Genomic DNA, 16,728 nt, shown 5'->3' on the forward strand with positions numbered 1-16,728 from the left:
TAGCTTAAATGAAAACAAGGAGCTCTAAACAACTGGATTTAACAGTTACAAAACAACTTGTACAAATTAACACCACATACTCCAGAACAACCCTTTATGACGCTGTGGTAAAGACAGCAGGGTCAATAGTGACAGTAGGACAGCAGTAAAGATAAACATCAGCTGCAGGGCATAATCAAAGTGCAGTGCTCTGTGACGGCTGACGACATTCAATTACTTATGTGTAAACACTCGACGGGTACGACGAAGCGTGAGAAAACAAGAGCATCGTACACATAAGACCACAGGCGCCAACACAGAAACAGGGAGAACCCAGTCGCACAAAACCCAAAACACACCGCAGTGATGCCTTTTAAGTGTGTTTTGAATCCATGACATGCGCAAATACACTCATTATCAAATGGCAGAGACGCACAATTCAGTAAGTCTACCACTTGGCCTCAACATGCACGACATGCACAATAACGCAGACACTGAGCCAATTGGGCAGTAATGTTGTCTCCGGTGTGGATTACACCTACATGACGTCAAACATAGACACATACACAAACAACTATACACGTACACAAACAAATATACACGTACACAAACAAATATACACATACACACGTGTCTTACCGGAAACTCTCCTGTTGAATCTGCTGGGTGGTGGAGCTGTGGAGAGAGGGAGAGGTGAAATTAACATCATTGTTCTTCAATAATGACATTTAATATGATTTTGCGATTGCTTTGATATCCCCATTACCATTATGTACTCTGAACAGACGGTGTTCATAACAATAATTGAAGCGAAAGAAGAAAAAGAAAGGAACAAAAAGGCAGCCAGTGAGTCAGAGTGACAGGCAGCATTGGAGAGAGAAACATACAGACAGTCAGAAAGATAAAGGCAACAAGAGGTGAAGAGAATAAAAAGTGGGACACGTTTAAAAAGATAGACAGGCGTGAAGGAAAACAGAGAGACAGAGTGTAACCAGGACAGAAAGCACAAGTTAAGAGAGAGAGACACACACACACATTATTTTTTAATGACTGCAAACTTAAAACCAATAAAACAAAACTTGATCAAACACAGAAGCATTGATTGCCTCAAGCCAGACAGATATGAGTGGATTAACAAATGACTTAATAAGAGCCCTTATAGCAATGTGTTTAGAAGTGAAATATTTATGAGGAATAATGTATTAGGAGAGAGAAATGCTGATGGCAGTTATGTTGTTATCAAATCTGTTGCACTGTGGCTTCATTACACCACAGCTCCCAATACATAAAATCAATCAGTCCGAACCAGCAACACATTTCTTTCTCCAAATATTGAGTTGCCCCATCTTTATCTTCGATGCCAGTGTCAACTAATCGTAGTGTCTGTGTTCATTACAAACGGACGAAGAGGTTTGCGGTTTGTTTACGTTTTTTGACTTGACAAACAGTCTCATCTGTGCCAGTGTAGCCAGCCTCAAGCTGTTTTAAAGCACTGTTTGGAGGCACAGATGCTGTTAACGTCCCTGAGCCACCAGGTTGGCACATCTGATGTCGCTCTGCTTTAAAATTCAGCATTCAAGGACTGACAACAGCAGGCATCTGTTCAACTGAAGTGTTTTCTTAAGCAAAACATGGAACCAGGAGAGCTGTTGAGTAGCTGACCCCGATCTCTGACCCACCTATAGATCTCTGTGCTACTAATATATTTGCCCTGCTGCATGCTCGTTCAGCCCTTGCATCTAGGTCAGAACCTCTAATTGAAAATGAAAAGGAAAAAAAAGAAAAAAGAAAATAGCTAATCACACGGTTTAGCTTCTACTTAACGCAAACATTGTGCCAATGAATGTGTTTATATTCACATATTATTTGAGATACTAATCTATTTAAGTGTTGGCCCATGATAACGCCACATGCCTTATACACTAGGCCAGAGGAGCTCATACATCACTGATTATGTGATAACCAAACATGAGACACTGATACTGACACTGCCTAGTATATAGCCTAAACCTATCATCCGGTTATGAGGGGAATGGTTCTATGGAAGAATGCAGAATGCATTCCATGTATGCAGGATTAGGGTATTAAGGTGATCAACAGCCTAACCTAAAAAGGTAAGGTAAAATACCAGCACCCAATGGAAACAAATGTTTCTTGGTATATGCATTGTTATTCTTTAGGTTAATGGGTAATCAGTCCTTTGCTGTTAAGAAGTCTAGTTTTATCCATCAATTTTCTGCTGCTAATCCAGGCTAATATCGTCACTGGTGTTGGGCCCACATGGCAGCAGCCCCACTTTTTGTTTTTAGTCTTTGCCCAACTGAGCCCAAGATACCAGCCTCTTGAGCAGGGACTGGGAGACCCTGGGGCGAGGGGCTTCTTGCCCATCTTGGCCGATCAACAAGGTAGTTTTCTAGTAAAATACTGAAGGGGGCAGGCATGTAAAGCACACACTATAAATGGGTTTAATTTAAATTAATGGAATTATAGTTGGCTTTAATGTCAAGGTCAGCAATCATTTCAGTGGTGGAGCTCTCATTCCGTAATAAAAACATGCACGCATCATTTTGCCAGATGATACAGAACCCGGCTTGAACTAATGTTTGTAACAACATCATACCAAACACAGGAAAAACATCCTGTGCAAAGCAGAGGATGATTCCTGGACATGTCAGCAGCAGCAGTAATCAAGTTTAATGTCTGGTCATGATTTCAGCACTGTGCACATGACAATATTCATCAGAGTAGAGGCAGCCTTGAGGACACTGCTCGATATGAATATGCATCAGGGATAATAAAGTGGAAAGTCAAGAGAGAGCAGTGCGAATGAGGGAGAAACGAAAGGGCTGTGTGTGCGCGAGTGTGTATTTACAGTATGTGTGGTTGCAGTCAACAGGGTGTATATTTGTATTTTGTGTATGTATTCTGGCCTTGGGCAGCACTTGTTTCCATCTATAGAACCTAAACCTTGTGAATGTGTGTAACAGGGTCTTAATGTACGCACACACGCACAAACGAGCCTGGGGGAAACTCACACATACACACCACTTTCCCCCGGTCACCTGGGGAGATGGACAGAGTTTAACACTCGACTCTCCACAGAGATCACTTTTAGTATCACTCAACTCAGATCAACCAACAGGATAGGCTCGGCTACTGCTGCGCTGACATTTGTGGCATCTACAAAAATGTTTCGCTCTTCTTTTTTTTTTAAGGAATTCCCAAAACAGCCCAGTAACTGGTTGTAAGTAACTACATGCATAGGAAAAATGCATTAACAGTGACTGCATTTCAACTCTATTTGTACGCATGTGTCAACTATCACATACATACCACACATTCACTCTTTTGGCATCTGCTTTACCTGAACTCTCATTCTGCCTGCCCACATATAAGCCTTGTTGAACGTGAAACATGCTAAACAGCTAAGCGTGTCCTTCCCAGATAATGATTTCCATGCAGGCCACGGTACTTTCGGACCATTAACCAATGGAAAGGAAGCAAATCCATGGCTCTTAAACTTAAGCTGTTAAACAAGCTCCTCAATGGCAGCCTGTTGAACTGGCAAAGCAGTGGCATGTAATCTCTCGACAAGACAAATGTCTAAGTCAGATACAATAGACCGGTTCAAAGTCAATGTGGTGTCACTGCTTGACATTTTTCTTTTACAATTGGCACCATAGACTGTTCTGTTTGGCACTTAACAGTGCTGGAGGGTACCAACAAGTCGATCGTTCTATTGAGGAAATACAAAGTTTTTTCCCTCTCGTGTGGCTCCGAGTTGCATTATGAAATAACAAACTTGTTCCACTGTGTAAAGTGAGTGAGCAAATGTTAAATTAACACATGTACCCAACACCAAACTTTAAAAAAAACTTGAGGCACCACATTGACAAAACAGGCCATTAAAAATATTCAGGAAAAATATATATTATAAAGGGTAAAATATATGAATGGCAGGTACACAAAATACTATAGTTTACCACTTGTTGGTGAGTAATCCAAAAAGAACACTGCTTACATGTTAGTGTCTCCTTGCTCTGTGTGCTTTCTAGATGTTTTCATTCAGAACTTATATAGACCTTCACTTTTAACAACTCAATTGATTTTTAAGGAAAGAAAGCAATCTCCTAACCCTTTTTGGGTTGCCTGCCAACTAGACTGGCAGACAAACCTACCAGCCACAGCCAAAATGGAGACAGAAATGAGTAGGAACGGAGTCAAATCTTTGACCTACGAGTCTGTCTTTTCTAATCTTTTGCTTTTACTTAAACCTTACCCAAGCACTTGCAGCCCACACTGTGGAAGTGCAACAAGAATTCCCTCACGATGCGACTTTTCTCAAAAATGCCAAAATATTATTGCCTGTATATAGCGAAAGACAATAAAATACATAGTTGACTTAGATATCATCTTATGCCGCTAAAACATAGCACGTGTTTATATTTAATTGTCCATCAGCCCGATTTGTCTTGTGCAGGCTTATATATCTGCGCTGCTACTTTCCAATAATTAGTTCATTTCAACCCTCTTTATACAAAAGGTATACAGTGAAAGTATTAGTAATACTCTCACATGAGTACACCACTATTCTTGGTTTCTCTGTCATTTATTGTATACCTCGCCCCCTCAGCTGTCTCAAAGGAACAGAACTTCCTCCCCCGTGTGGCTCCTAAGGCTTCAGGACTCCTCTCCCTCCCTCCATCTTCTCTTTTGCATCCGAGTCTAGTTTCTTACTTTATCTTCTTAACCTTAGGACAGAGATCGATCCTTTGGAGTTGGTAGTTGTGGATTGTAAGAGGACAGATACAAAACAGAGACTGTGGTGTATTACTTGATTTATTTTCTCTTGCAATGCCAGTTTATAACCAAGATGAAAGTCAACATCCAAAGAGCAGTAGTTAACAGATACTAGCCTCAGGTAGTCTGCTGGTGCACAGTAAGGTGGAGCCAAAAACACTTGAGGGCAACTAGCATTATGTTTACACTGCAAGCCTTACTGGATTGTCTTGGTTGACTGCTTATCGTTTACTTGCGTATGGACGTAACACATAGGTAATGCCAATATATATGAGCAGCAATATTTAAGCAGTGACTAGAGCAATAATTATAGACACACCTCGGTCTTTATTTCTAATGGCCGATTACAGTTTATGTCTTTTGATGAAGAATGAACTGAGGCTTCTTTCCAGAGAGCAATCAAATCAGCTATTTTTATACAGCTTTCCTCCCATGTGCGTTCTTGTAAGCTATGCTCATGCCAGCCCAGCCAAGCTATGTGATGCCAAAAATGTTAAATACCAAACTATTGTGTCTGGTAAATTACATTATATTTACATGTTTTCATGGCAAGGCAAATGAGAATCATAGTCTCCTCTACCAGATTACAGCTCTCAACCTCACCCTGACCTTTGACCTCCCTGTCCCTGGTACATTAGAAAAGAGGAATAAGGGAGTATGGATAGAAAACAAAAAAAAAGAAAACAAAAACGTGGCAGGCTAGCTTCAACCACATTCACATGCAAATGTCCCCAGTTTGACTTGATTCGAGTCCAGAACAGAAAAACTAAAATCAGATAAATATGGAAAAAGTTGATATTTTCATGGGGAAAATAATGTGTCATGTGTCCTAAAAGATACACGGCTACATCCTTAAACATCACTTAACCCATTAGCCATCAGTTATCTATTCCCCATGAAACCCTTTCAAACTTAAACCTCTCTTCCTCTTTCACTGCTGAAACATTTACATTACACATTCTTTCACATGAACAAATTAGAACATGTCTTTCTTTATAAATCATTCTCTCTTTTTCCTCTGTATATTTAATCAACCTCTTCCTGTGACCTTGACCTATCTATTCCAACATCTTTCCATTTTTACTTTTCCCCCCTGTGAGTTGCATCCTTGCTGGCAGGGGGGGGGAAACACTGATTGAGGAAGCCATAAGTATTGGTGGATGCACTGTGGAGATAGCAATGACACAGATCACAGTACGAGAGGACTGGTCATTCAGAACTGGGGTTAAAACAGGGTCCTGTGTTGCCCTGGTGGCCTCGGGGGTTAAAGTGCTGACCATAACGTTCCCGGTCTGCAGCTGGACAGGGACCTTTGATGTACATCATTCCCCTGTTCTCTCTCCCCTCATTGCCTGTCATCTCTTAAAAGAAAATGGGGGCCTGAAGAAAAGCAACATGCATTTCAGTGTGATTATTCAACTCTCCAAGGAAAAACAATTAAAACAATTGATTAGCTGAAAACAGCTGCTTAATAGAGCATACACAATGTGTGATAAGTGGAAAAGTTAATTCTCAGCATTTCTGCATGAATTATGTGATTGCAACCTCATTTTTACCCTCTCCTAAAGTCAACTTCTCCCTTTACTTCAAAGCAATCCCCCCCCCCATCCAAAACTCTATTATCTGCAACACAAACCCCTACCAGGAGGACACATTCCAAACTGCTTAAATGACTTGTTATGATCCAAGTCAAACTCATGAACAGGGTCAGATCGCTGCAGGTACCGCAGCACAAAGAGGCACAAAGACCAACCAAAATGCTACACGCACAATTGAAGATCTACTCATAAAGCAGGGAGCACTAAATTGTTGTGGTGTGTGAACATATGTAGAACTATATCTTACTGCTATTTTCTACACTTGGTGCTGGTCAATATTTTGATCAGTCTATACATTGTTATAGATTGTTTTGCTCTTCTTTTTTATACATATATTGTTAAGTATATAAGTATAAGTTTAAACTCAAGGTTCAGGTTACTGATCAGGTTGTAGCTCTGAAACTCTACCTAAGCACATGTTTGTGTGGAAATAAATAAAAGTAGAAGAAAAAGCAGAAATGAACTAGCCTGATCAGCACGTGTTCAGTCCCAGAGTTTTGGCCGATTTGAGAATGCATCATGCACCGGTCACAGAAAAATGCGGTTTTGTCTGTCAAGAGCAGGTGTACATAATAAAAATGTGTGTGCGTGTGTGTGTGCACATGCTTTTATGCGTTTCAATGTGTGGGTACGTTTAACTGAGTGTGCAATGTGTGAAGTGCTCTCCCTACAGTCATGTGGCTGGGGGGGGGGGGACTGTATCAAGCGTATGCCTGAAGTTGCCTTGGAAACCTAACACAAAGAAGATCTCATCGCCATAACAACACTCCCCAATTCACCCTCCCTCCTCCCCCTTCTAGGTCGCCATGCAGCCCCTTCTCCTCTTCCCAGCTTGTAACAAGTGGCAGATCATCATCCCCCCTCACATTCGCTTTCTATCTACACACCCACTCACTGCCATAACAGCATTAACAGATGGAAAGAAGAGCGAGATAGAAGGGGAGAGAAAAGGAGAGAGGGAAGGACAGAGGGAGAAACAAAAATATAGACCAGAAGGGGTGACCCGGTGAGATCTATTGTGATGTGAAAAAAGAAACAGACAGAAACAGGGAGAGAAAGAGGCGAGAGATAAAACCATGATAGCAAATGCCAATATGATGGTGGTAAGCTACTGTACGTGCCTGTTGATATGGAAAAATAAAGGAGAAAGATTAAAGAGAAAAAAGGAACAGACGGACAGAAAAACTGGCTGTAGAGCTTTGTTATAAGTATAAATACAGAAAGAGGCGGTTTAACACTCAGACAAGATAAGAGGATGACTATAGCATGTGATAAGTGGTGATTCAGAAAAAAATGGAGAAACAAACACAAACGGAGAAAAAGAAAAAATCATTGAGGCAGAGAGAGAAAGCGAGAGAGAGAGAAGCGCGAGAGAGAGAGAGAGCGAGAGAGAGAGAAAGCGAGAGAGAGAGAGCGAGAGAGAGAGAAAGCGAGAGAGAGAGAGCGAGAGAGAGAGAGAGAAAGCGAGAGAGAGAGAGAGAGAGAGAGCGAGAGAGAAAGCCCCCTCAGTGAATAAGTGAATTAGGAAAAAAAAGGGAGCAATTCACCCACCCCGACCTGGTGTTTCCCATTGATTTCTCTTATAGCCATTCTCAGTGTGCGAGTGTCTGCCGATACATCAGCCCGTCAGCTGGAGGGGACACCAAAGTATCTCCAGCCAGCCTTAGACTCATCAAATTTCAATATCTTACATTTTGCTACTTTTGCTTTAACAAAATGGAAACGAAGTGGAAAGAAAGACAGATACGGCGACACATTGAGTAACGATCAAGTTAACCTAACCTAAACAGCGGAAGTAACAGCTGGCTTTCAAGTGGGCGCGTTAAAGGCAAATAGACTAAATTCGGACAGCTCTGTCATTTGTCCGCCCACCTGTTGCTGCTCACACCTCCTGGTTTCCCTCTGACCACTCTGCTTCCTTGAATAGAAACAGTAAAAAGCAGGGAAATGTTTGGCTGTCCATTACATCAGCCACTTTGGCAGAGAGTCAACCACCATTTGGAGCCTTTCATCTATTTGGCAGAATAAAATAATAACGGGGGTTGGATCGTGTTTGGGGATGGGTGTGCTGTTGGCGGTTTTTCAGTCCATCACTGAAAGTAGTCATGTAGACTATGAATGGTGCCCGACTATTACATTTAAAATTAAATGCAGAAGATCAAGCGGTTTGACTTGACAATTCTTAACTTTCAACACAGACACAGACACACACACAGACACAGACACTCTTGTGAGAATAATTCATTCATGAACACAAGCGCGTGAGCTGACGCAGTCATTTCTGTCACCTAAATGGCCAATGTGTGCCCATTTCGAGCATCAGGGATCAACAGCTGACAAGTTCTGATTTATTGTTCTTTCATGGCCTCTCCGAGAGTCAAAGTCAAGGTGGCAACTTTTATTAACTTACAGGTTTAAAAAGGTTTGTGCACGCCATTAAGCACAATCTGAAAAAAGTAGGGCTACACGATCAGACTTTTTCAGTCCCGATACCAGTGTTAAATTAATAAGCTTGATGCCTCATGGTGTGGGAGTGACTGGGATCATATGTTATGACCAAGCAAACATCAGGCACGACATTGCTTTCTTAACTTTGTAAAACAAAATGTAACAAATAAATACATAGATATATATTTACTGAATTGTTATTATTAAAATAATAAATTGTACACCAGCAACTTGGTTGCAAGTTAACAATTACACAAGGATTCAAAACTTAATCAGGAATCTAATTTTTAGACATAGAATAGAAAAGATCTGCCCTATTGTCACCGATACACCACTATGGCCGATGAAGAGAATTTACAGACATTTGTTGTCTTTTACCTTGTCATTTTCCATGTCATTTGTAACAACAACCCTAAATGATTATTAAGTTACAGTAACACAGCATCACACTCCCTTCCTCCATATATTCCCCTTTCTCTCCCCTCGCCTACAGTATCTCCCCATTCCTCTTCCTCAAAAACAGCCTTTGCCATCTGTTCCTCCGCTTCTATCCTCCCACTGTCGCTCTATCTTTTTTCCCCTCTCCTCTCTGCTTATGCCTCTCCCTCACCCCCCTCTCCTCCCCCTCTCAAGGCCTGATTGATAACAGCAGGGTCAGATGTGGAGCAAGGAGCACCCCTCACGTGTTGCCTCTCCTCCAGAGCTAGCAGCCTCAGACGTCACCGTCAGCCTCATGCATGCAATTCTCATGTGCAACTTGTTCACACAGAGGACAGAGGATTGTGTGGCAGTGTCTACTCTACTATATTAAACAGTGGCTGAAAAATAAGATAATTAATAATAGCTTCTTCCCACATGGATCCACTGTTTATCATCATGATCTGGTATCAATACATCTTTCATCTTTACAAGTCTGTCTCCTCATCTCGTCCTTCTGCCCTGCTTCATCTCTCCCCAAGACCCATGCATGGAGGAACAAACATAAATCCTACCCCTGCATGTCCTACTCCCCAGAGAGGATATATGTAATCTGGCGCTAAATGTCAGTGTGTGCTGAAGTGCTGACATAAGCAGCACTAACTCCAAGCTCTACAGCTTTCAGTGAATATCAGGATAATGTGGAAATCTAATCACGTAATGTCCGCACTACACAACTTCTATAACTGTGCAAACAATTGCGCAATTACTTATGCAGGACGACAACTTGCAGTATACTGTATTCAGAGAGACTCTTAATAAACAGCAGAGGCATAAGCAGCAGAGGAGGTACACAAAGACGCACACCATACCAGGGACCGGTCTCGTCCCATAACAGATTTTACCTGAATGTCTATATCTGAATTGCCGTAGGAAATATGGACAAAATTAGTATTCCATTAGTTATTACATAACTTAACTGATAGTGACATATTTTACTGAAGCAAATGCAGATTTTGGAATACAAATTAAGTTGTGGACAACCCACCACAAGTGAATGAATTTAGCAGAAACTTTTAGGGGACCTCTTAAAATGGCTCATCATTTTCAGTTTTCCTTAAAAAGTAACTTGTGAAATTACTAGTTCTGGTATCATCCAGATGTTTTTCTGAACATACAAAATATATCCAATGTCTTGAAAATGAAAATGTTTAATTGTCAAAGCTTAGAATAAATGCCTCACATGGAATGTTCTGGAGCAGACAGTAGATAATGATCCTTGTGAAATCTTTTGTGTCATTCTCGGTAAAATATGTAGTGCAATGCAGGTATCAGGTCTGCTGACGTGTCATGTCTGCTGGCTGTTGTGCGTCATACCAGAGTCAAACTATAAGTGTCAAACAACATGTCAATTATTGCTTCCAGCAAATTGGAGCCTTACCAAGTGGATTGAGTGCACACTCCAAATACCGAATAATAAAACTGTATTTTGGATAACACCAATTGGATGATATTTTGCGGTGGAATTCTCCTTAATTAGAATCACAGGGAGACAAAGTGTCACATTAGTACCGGCCGTTTCATGCAAGCGGCTGATCGTCTCATGATAGTCAGCTGGGAAAATAGATTGTTAAGAAACACTACATGGTGAAGTGGGTTGCAGTGTAATAGAGGTTACAGAGAGCAAGATTAACTTTCGAAATACAGGAGGTTTACACCCTGTTTTTGTTTGTTAAATGGAGGACTGCATAAGAAGACCCGCATAAATCATAAAATCAGGACTGCGCTGACATTTGAGAAAGGTTTCAGGAGAACAGAGGTCAAAATTAAGAAACAATCCTGGTGAAAATCAGGGAGCAATGACAGGTGTAGTACTGACTGGTAAAGGTAGTGGTGGACAGTACTATACATGAAACCTTGGTGAAGTTTTAACATGAGTCTCTGGGCAGAGTTTAGTGGCTGAAATGGCCTTGAGACAAAGATATGATCAGGCACTTTGATCAGCAAAGAAGCTTGATATTTTACAACTACAAACTTGTGTCGGGGAAAAACAGCTTTTACACCTTTGACAATAAAGAAGGCCTACAGTACTTCTCCCATAGCGACAGCCATTTCTGTTTTATAGACAGCCAACAGGATGAACTGGTAGTGTCAAGTAGCAGAACAGATTTACATGTTATTAAGTTATATCTCACACTCCCTGTCTAGTGCCATCACTTAAATGAATAGGAGTGGAGACCTCTCACTCCCTTGCTGTGACACACAGGTGGTTGAACCTGTACGCACAATCTAAGCATGATATATGGAGCATAAACACAAGCCATATTAAAAAAATGTACAAATAAATGTAAACGTTTTCAACCTGCAAAATGCCTGTGTGATCGGGTTGAATGAGCAAGCTCCCTGTACCGATCAGTTCCTCCACTCAGTGATTTATGGTTGTGAGAACTTTTTTGACTGTTGAATTTATTACACAGAAGTTGTAAACAGAGATATGAGAAGTTACAAGTTATCACCAACACTGGGGATTTCTGCACATATGCCCAAATTAAAAACACATATACATTGACACACACACACTTGGGGTTCCCTCTGTGATAGATGTGCAGCTGGGGTCCATTAGCTTACAGAAAAAATAGCTTGTCTCCCTAATGAAGCACTTTCTTTGTCAATTTATTCCCCCCGTCATGCTGCCTTTCCCCATCTACACAAAAACACTTTATTCTTAGTCGTCGTCTTTTATGTTGCTTTCTTTACTTTCTATGTGTCCCTTTCTTCTTATTACTATGTTTCCTGTAAACATCTAGCATTTTTCTGTTCTCTGGTTCAGCCCGTCTCATTCTTTCTCTTGCCAATAAAGCAGTTACACTCGTCATCTCTTGCAGGTTATACCTTCCTCTTCCTATGTCATGGAGCTTCCACCATTTTTCTCACGCTCTGTTTCAGTCTTTTGTTTCCCACCATGCAACTCTTCTCACTCTTTACCTTTCCCACTATCTAACTGTCCATTCCCCTCCCACAAAAAGTGTCTCTTGTTCTCTCTCTCATTCTCTCTCTCCTTGCCACATATCTGACTCTCTCCCTTTCCCAGTATCTCACCCCCTTTCATTTCCCTCTCCCCTTCTATTGCGCTCTTCAGAAGACTTAAGCCCTTAAAAGGAAGTAGCCCTGCCTGTCCTGCTTATAGCTGCATTGGCGTTAACCCTTTCCCAGCATCACCAGGTTTGCTGATGCCGCTTAACCCCTTTAAGCCCGACTTAGCCTGATACCCTTTCCTATATTTGTCACCGTCTATGATCAACATGTCATAAGCAGAGGTTGAAATCAACATCAGTCATTAGCGTGTTCAATTACCATATTAAAATACTAGAATCTCAAAAATGAACTTCCAGTACTTAACCTTACAGTTTTGTTTTGGTGGGTAAGATAACCATAGCAGTGAGCTGAAAGCAGCATTGAGATGTTAATTGGGTTTTGATTCTCAGTGGAATCTGCAGTGCTTGCAACCCTTGTACATAACAGTGCGTCTTTTTTTGTTAAAAATATCACTTAATGGAACTTTAATGTAAAGAGGATAGTAAAGTAGCTTAAAGTACGAGGGGAAGGAAACTCAATCAGTCTGGTGTTTAGAATCAACTGGTGAATTTACAGAACCCCTCACAAAGCCTCTAATTCATGTTTGCTTTTGTCAATAGTGCCATACCTTTCTTAACACACCACTTAGTACATAGTTAACTGCGGATGATTAAACACTCGCACATAAAAAAGAAAATCTGACCAAGCGGTATACATACCATGAGTAACTCAAGACCGATAAGTAACTCAGCTTCGCTAAATAAATTACGTTAACTTCGATTACGCCCTTTGCGAATAACACAATCTGATTAAGGTGTTTACATGAGAAATCTGAGTTATCGCAGTATTCAAACAGAAGTTCATCAGGTTGTACGGCGCACACTGTAGAAGTCCAGCGGCTACCGCTTTATCCTCTGGCAAATGTAATGGCACACATGCATATGGCAATTAGCAGAGGCCTTCTAGAGCATCATGATAACATGCTTATGTAATGACTTATCCCCCCCCCCCCCCCCCATGACCATAATAGTATTAAGACTATACTATGCATTAAGTTACACAGGCCATAAGTAGTTAAAAGAAGCAGAAGGGACTCTTTTACAAATATCACAAGGGGGATATTTTTCAAATACTGGACACATCAAACAAATGAGACCAGACATAGAGAGAAGCTATGCTCCATATAAGCAAGACTAAACAGCTTTCAATGTCAACTTAATTCACAAGCGGTTACTTACCATGTTAATTCCTGACCTGGCCTTTCCACTGAACTACAGGACACGCTGCTCTGAGAGTAACACAGGTCATTCACAACCGCAGATCTTATTGTCCCTTCAGAAGAGTATTAGACTACAGAATTTGATCTTGTTCTGATGATGTCCAGTTTTGATGCCAGTCCAAAAAAAATATATATATGTATATGCTTAAATACAAAAATCAATGAGAAAATAAAGGAAAAACTAATGCTTTACGATCGCTAACGTGTTATTATGACTTGTGTAACAGAGGAGAAAAATTATGGGAGACACCAATGTAAATAACTGACTGTAGACACTTATGGGTTGCTTTTCCCAGACTTCTTTTCTCAGGGGGGGGGAACAGTAAACTGTTTCTTTCTCTCATTGCACCAACCCCCACGACCAAAACTAATTATTGGAAGGGAACTAGCTAGTGCTTTGAGCTTACATCAAAAGCAGGTGCACAGTGTAATGTGAAATTGCACCACTGCTGACTAAATATGTGCAATGAAATGTTCTTAATATGAAGTTGTGAACTGAACATACCTTTAATCTGTTCAAGCAGCTCTACACTAGTCTAGTATGTGTAGCATGCACCCTTGATGGCGTTTCAATCTTCACTTGGCCGTCGCTCGTTCACAAAGTCTACCCTGTTATCAGTGACAGCCTGTGTGATTATAAACCTGCAGAACCCGAGCAATGTTACCGGCCACCTGTAGAATGTGACATTGCAGAATGTGGGTGAAAGGAATCTTTTTTCTGGCCTTATCTGGGACTGAGTTTATGAGTGTAGCTGCTGCAGGTTTTTCTACAACATTTAAAGTCCAAGACAAAACAAATAATGTATATTCTTCAACCCCAGGAGCTTCTTTCATTAAAACATACTGCCATAAGGAGAACTCACAAGAGCTGGGCCAGTTATTATTTTGGTGTCCTGGCACAGTTTAGGAGATGAGACCCTGGAGACAAGACATGGACCAGTATTATCCCAGTAGCCTGGGATGTGGCTAATCCTGTGTGGCAAAGGCAAGCTGAAAGACATTAATAATTACAATGACTCGGGCCCCAACATCTGGTCTTAAGTGTCAAGTCTCCACATAACAATCACAGCAATATGCTTTCATATCCCCAGGATGATGCTCAATTTATTAATTTTGGTTCCCAGGGTGAAAAAGTTTACAACCTCGCAGGCTAGAAACCTAATGGCATTACCACACATTAGCACAGGACAATATCTGACCTCCAGAATTCCTGTGTGGGGGTAAAACATCAAACTGCTGAATACCATTAGCGGCCAGCCTGCGGGTAGGAGAGTGCAACATGCTCTCATCAAACCACTGGGGTGTAACATAAACAAGGCCAATCTGGTCTCCCATTATGTGACCATTTACAGTCACAAAAGAACTCCAAACCTCCACATTCTCAGGCCTATGTTTAGAGTTAGGTCATTAAATAGAAGACCATTTCACTTGGTGCCATTGAAACCAAGAATGTACACTTGTATGCTTACTTTAAATCAAATTGCTACCACCACCATTAAGAGACAAAACAGTAACATTTGAGAAGGTATTTGAATCTTGTGAACAGGTCAAACTGTGTGTATGTCATGGTAATTTGGTTTCAAGTAAAGCAGGTGGTGTATACCATATACAACTATAAATATACAGCATAGACACAAAAAGTGACAGCTTTGTTTCTGTCTTTCTCTCGCTCTCTCTCTCTCTCTCTCTCTATGACAACTTTATTCATCACTGACGGACAGTTAACAGTACAGCTGTCCTTTAAGAAGATAAATAATAAGAGGTTTACAGAAACACACATTATCAGAACTGTAATACAAAGACAGCGATATGAATGTGTGTCATATCAAGGCTATGCAAATATTACTGATAAAGATACTCATTAAAGAGAGGGGGGCTGTGAATTACTAGTGACCTCTGACTTTTCTTTATCTGAATCATGATGAAACGAGGCCACTGCCTATCACTGTCACTTCCAGCAGCGAATGGCAGAGAGCAGTTTCAGGGCCAGTGGTTTCTATGGTGACCATGGCTGTGCCACTTCAGGACACTGTTGATGTTAAACCCACTCTCTAGTACGCAGGATTAAAATGCCCCCAATGCATCGTTTTTATTTATTTAAACCTGGAACCTCTCATGGCCTCCACCAAGGAGGTTAGTTTTGGTGGAATAAATAAGTCATATTCTAAGCACAACAACAAGGAGTTACTTTTTGGTGTGGGTTCAGAACCATGTACAGATGTAGGTTTAATATTATCTTCCATATGACCTAAACCATGTGTACTAGTAGGTGTAGTGTTATGGAAAATCAATAAAGAAATTACAGCAGCGGTGCAGAATTTATAAAATATATCCTATTTTCACATGTGCGCTTGACATTTGACATTCAGTTGACGAGTCAGAATGATGTCTGAGGCAGGGTGTGATACAACCACCAGCGGCATGCTGGTTTTTGTCTGTTCGGCTGTCTGCTCTAACATATAATTTGGCAGAAAACCAACCATCATCCCTTTTCTAAAACTCGTACTAGGTGGAGGCTTGGAAACTGTGGTCTTCACCCATACTCTGAAACACTGCGATTCTGTCTGGTTTCTAGAAAGCTTTAAACTATAGTGCGAAATTGGATATGATCAAAAGCATTTCTCTTCACAAAGAACTCCAACGCATGGTCATGTTTTGCATCTGACTCTTGAGGGGTATGGATAACCCCAGTCCGCTGGGGTAACTGGCTGTCCGTTTAATTCTCAGTGCCTGCAGGTTTGACAAATGTCCAACCAAACAATCTATCCACCTGAGGCCGAGTCTGTCTGCATGTCTTTCTTTCACTCTTTGAAGTAAACAAGTGGGTTTCTAGGCAGAAAGAAAATTATTAAAAGAATCAACAGCCAACCCTTTACAAGACAAACATATTTTTTGGAATACCTCTGAACAATATCTAGATCATGTCTGCTAAGGTGTCTGAAAGGGTAGACAAACCCAGCAGCCAAAGTCAAACATTAACTGCATTTGGCTGGTATTTACTTTTGGCTCTAACTCACTGCTTTCTCTCTCATTCAATCTCTTCCCATTCATGTTTTCCTTCTTTCTCTACACTTCGTCCCGTTGTTAATTCTCTTTCTTACCGTGCCAAAGATGGTTCTGCTAAACCGCCCT

General features: G+C 41.0%; 1 protein-coding gene across 2 annotated transcripts in view; it reads right to left on the minus strand.

Moving 5' to 3' along the window:
- Window positions 1–16,728, minus strand: part of prkar2aa (protein kinase, cAMP-dependent, regulatory, type II, alpha A) — a 42,104-nt gene that overhangs the window by 15,024 nt on the left and 10,352 nt on the right. For both annotated transcript variants that reach the window (XM_029434953.1, XM_029434952.1), the window contains exon 3: window positions 619–654. In XM_029434953.1, coding sequence (XP_029290813.1) covers window positions 619–654 — 36 coding nt within the window. The remainder of the gene's footprint in view (window positions 1–618; window positions 655–16,728) is intronic.

The sequence above is a fragment of the Cottoperca gobio genome, chromosome 7, assembly GCF_900634415.1.
Source record: "Cottoperca gobio chromosome 7, fCotGob3.1, whole genome shotgun sequence".
Classification (NCBI taxonomy): Eukaryota; Metazoa; Chordata; class Actinopteri; order Perciformes; family Bovichtidae; genus Cottoperca; species Cottoperca gobio.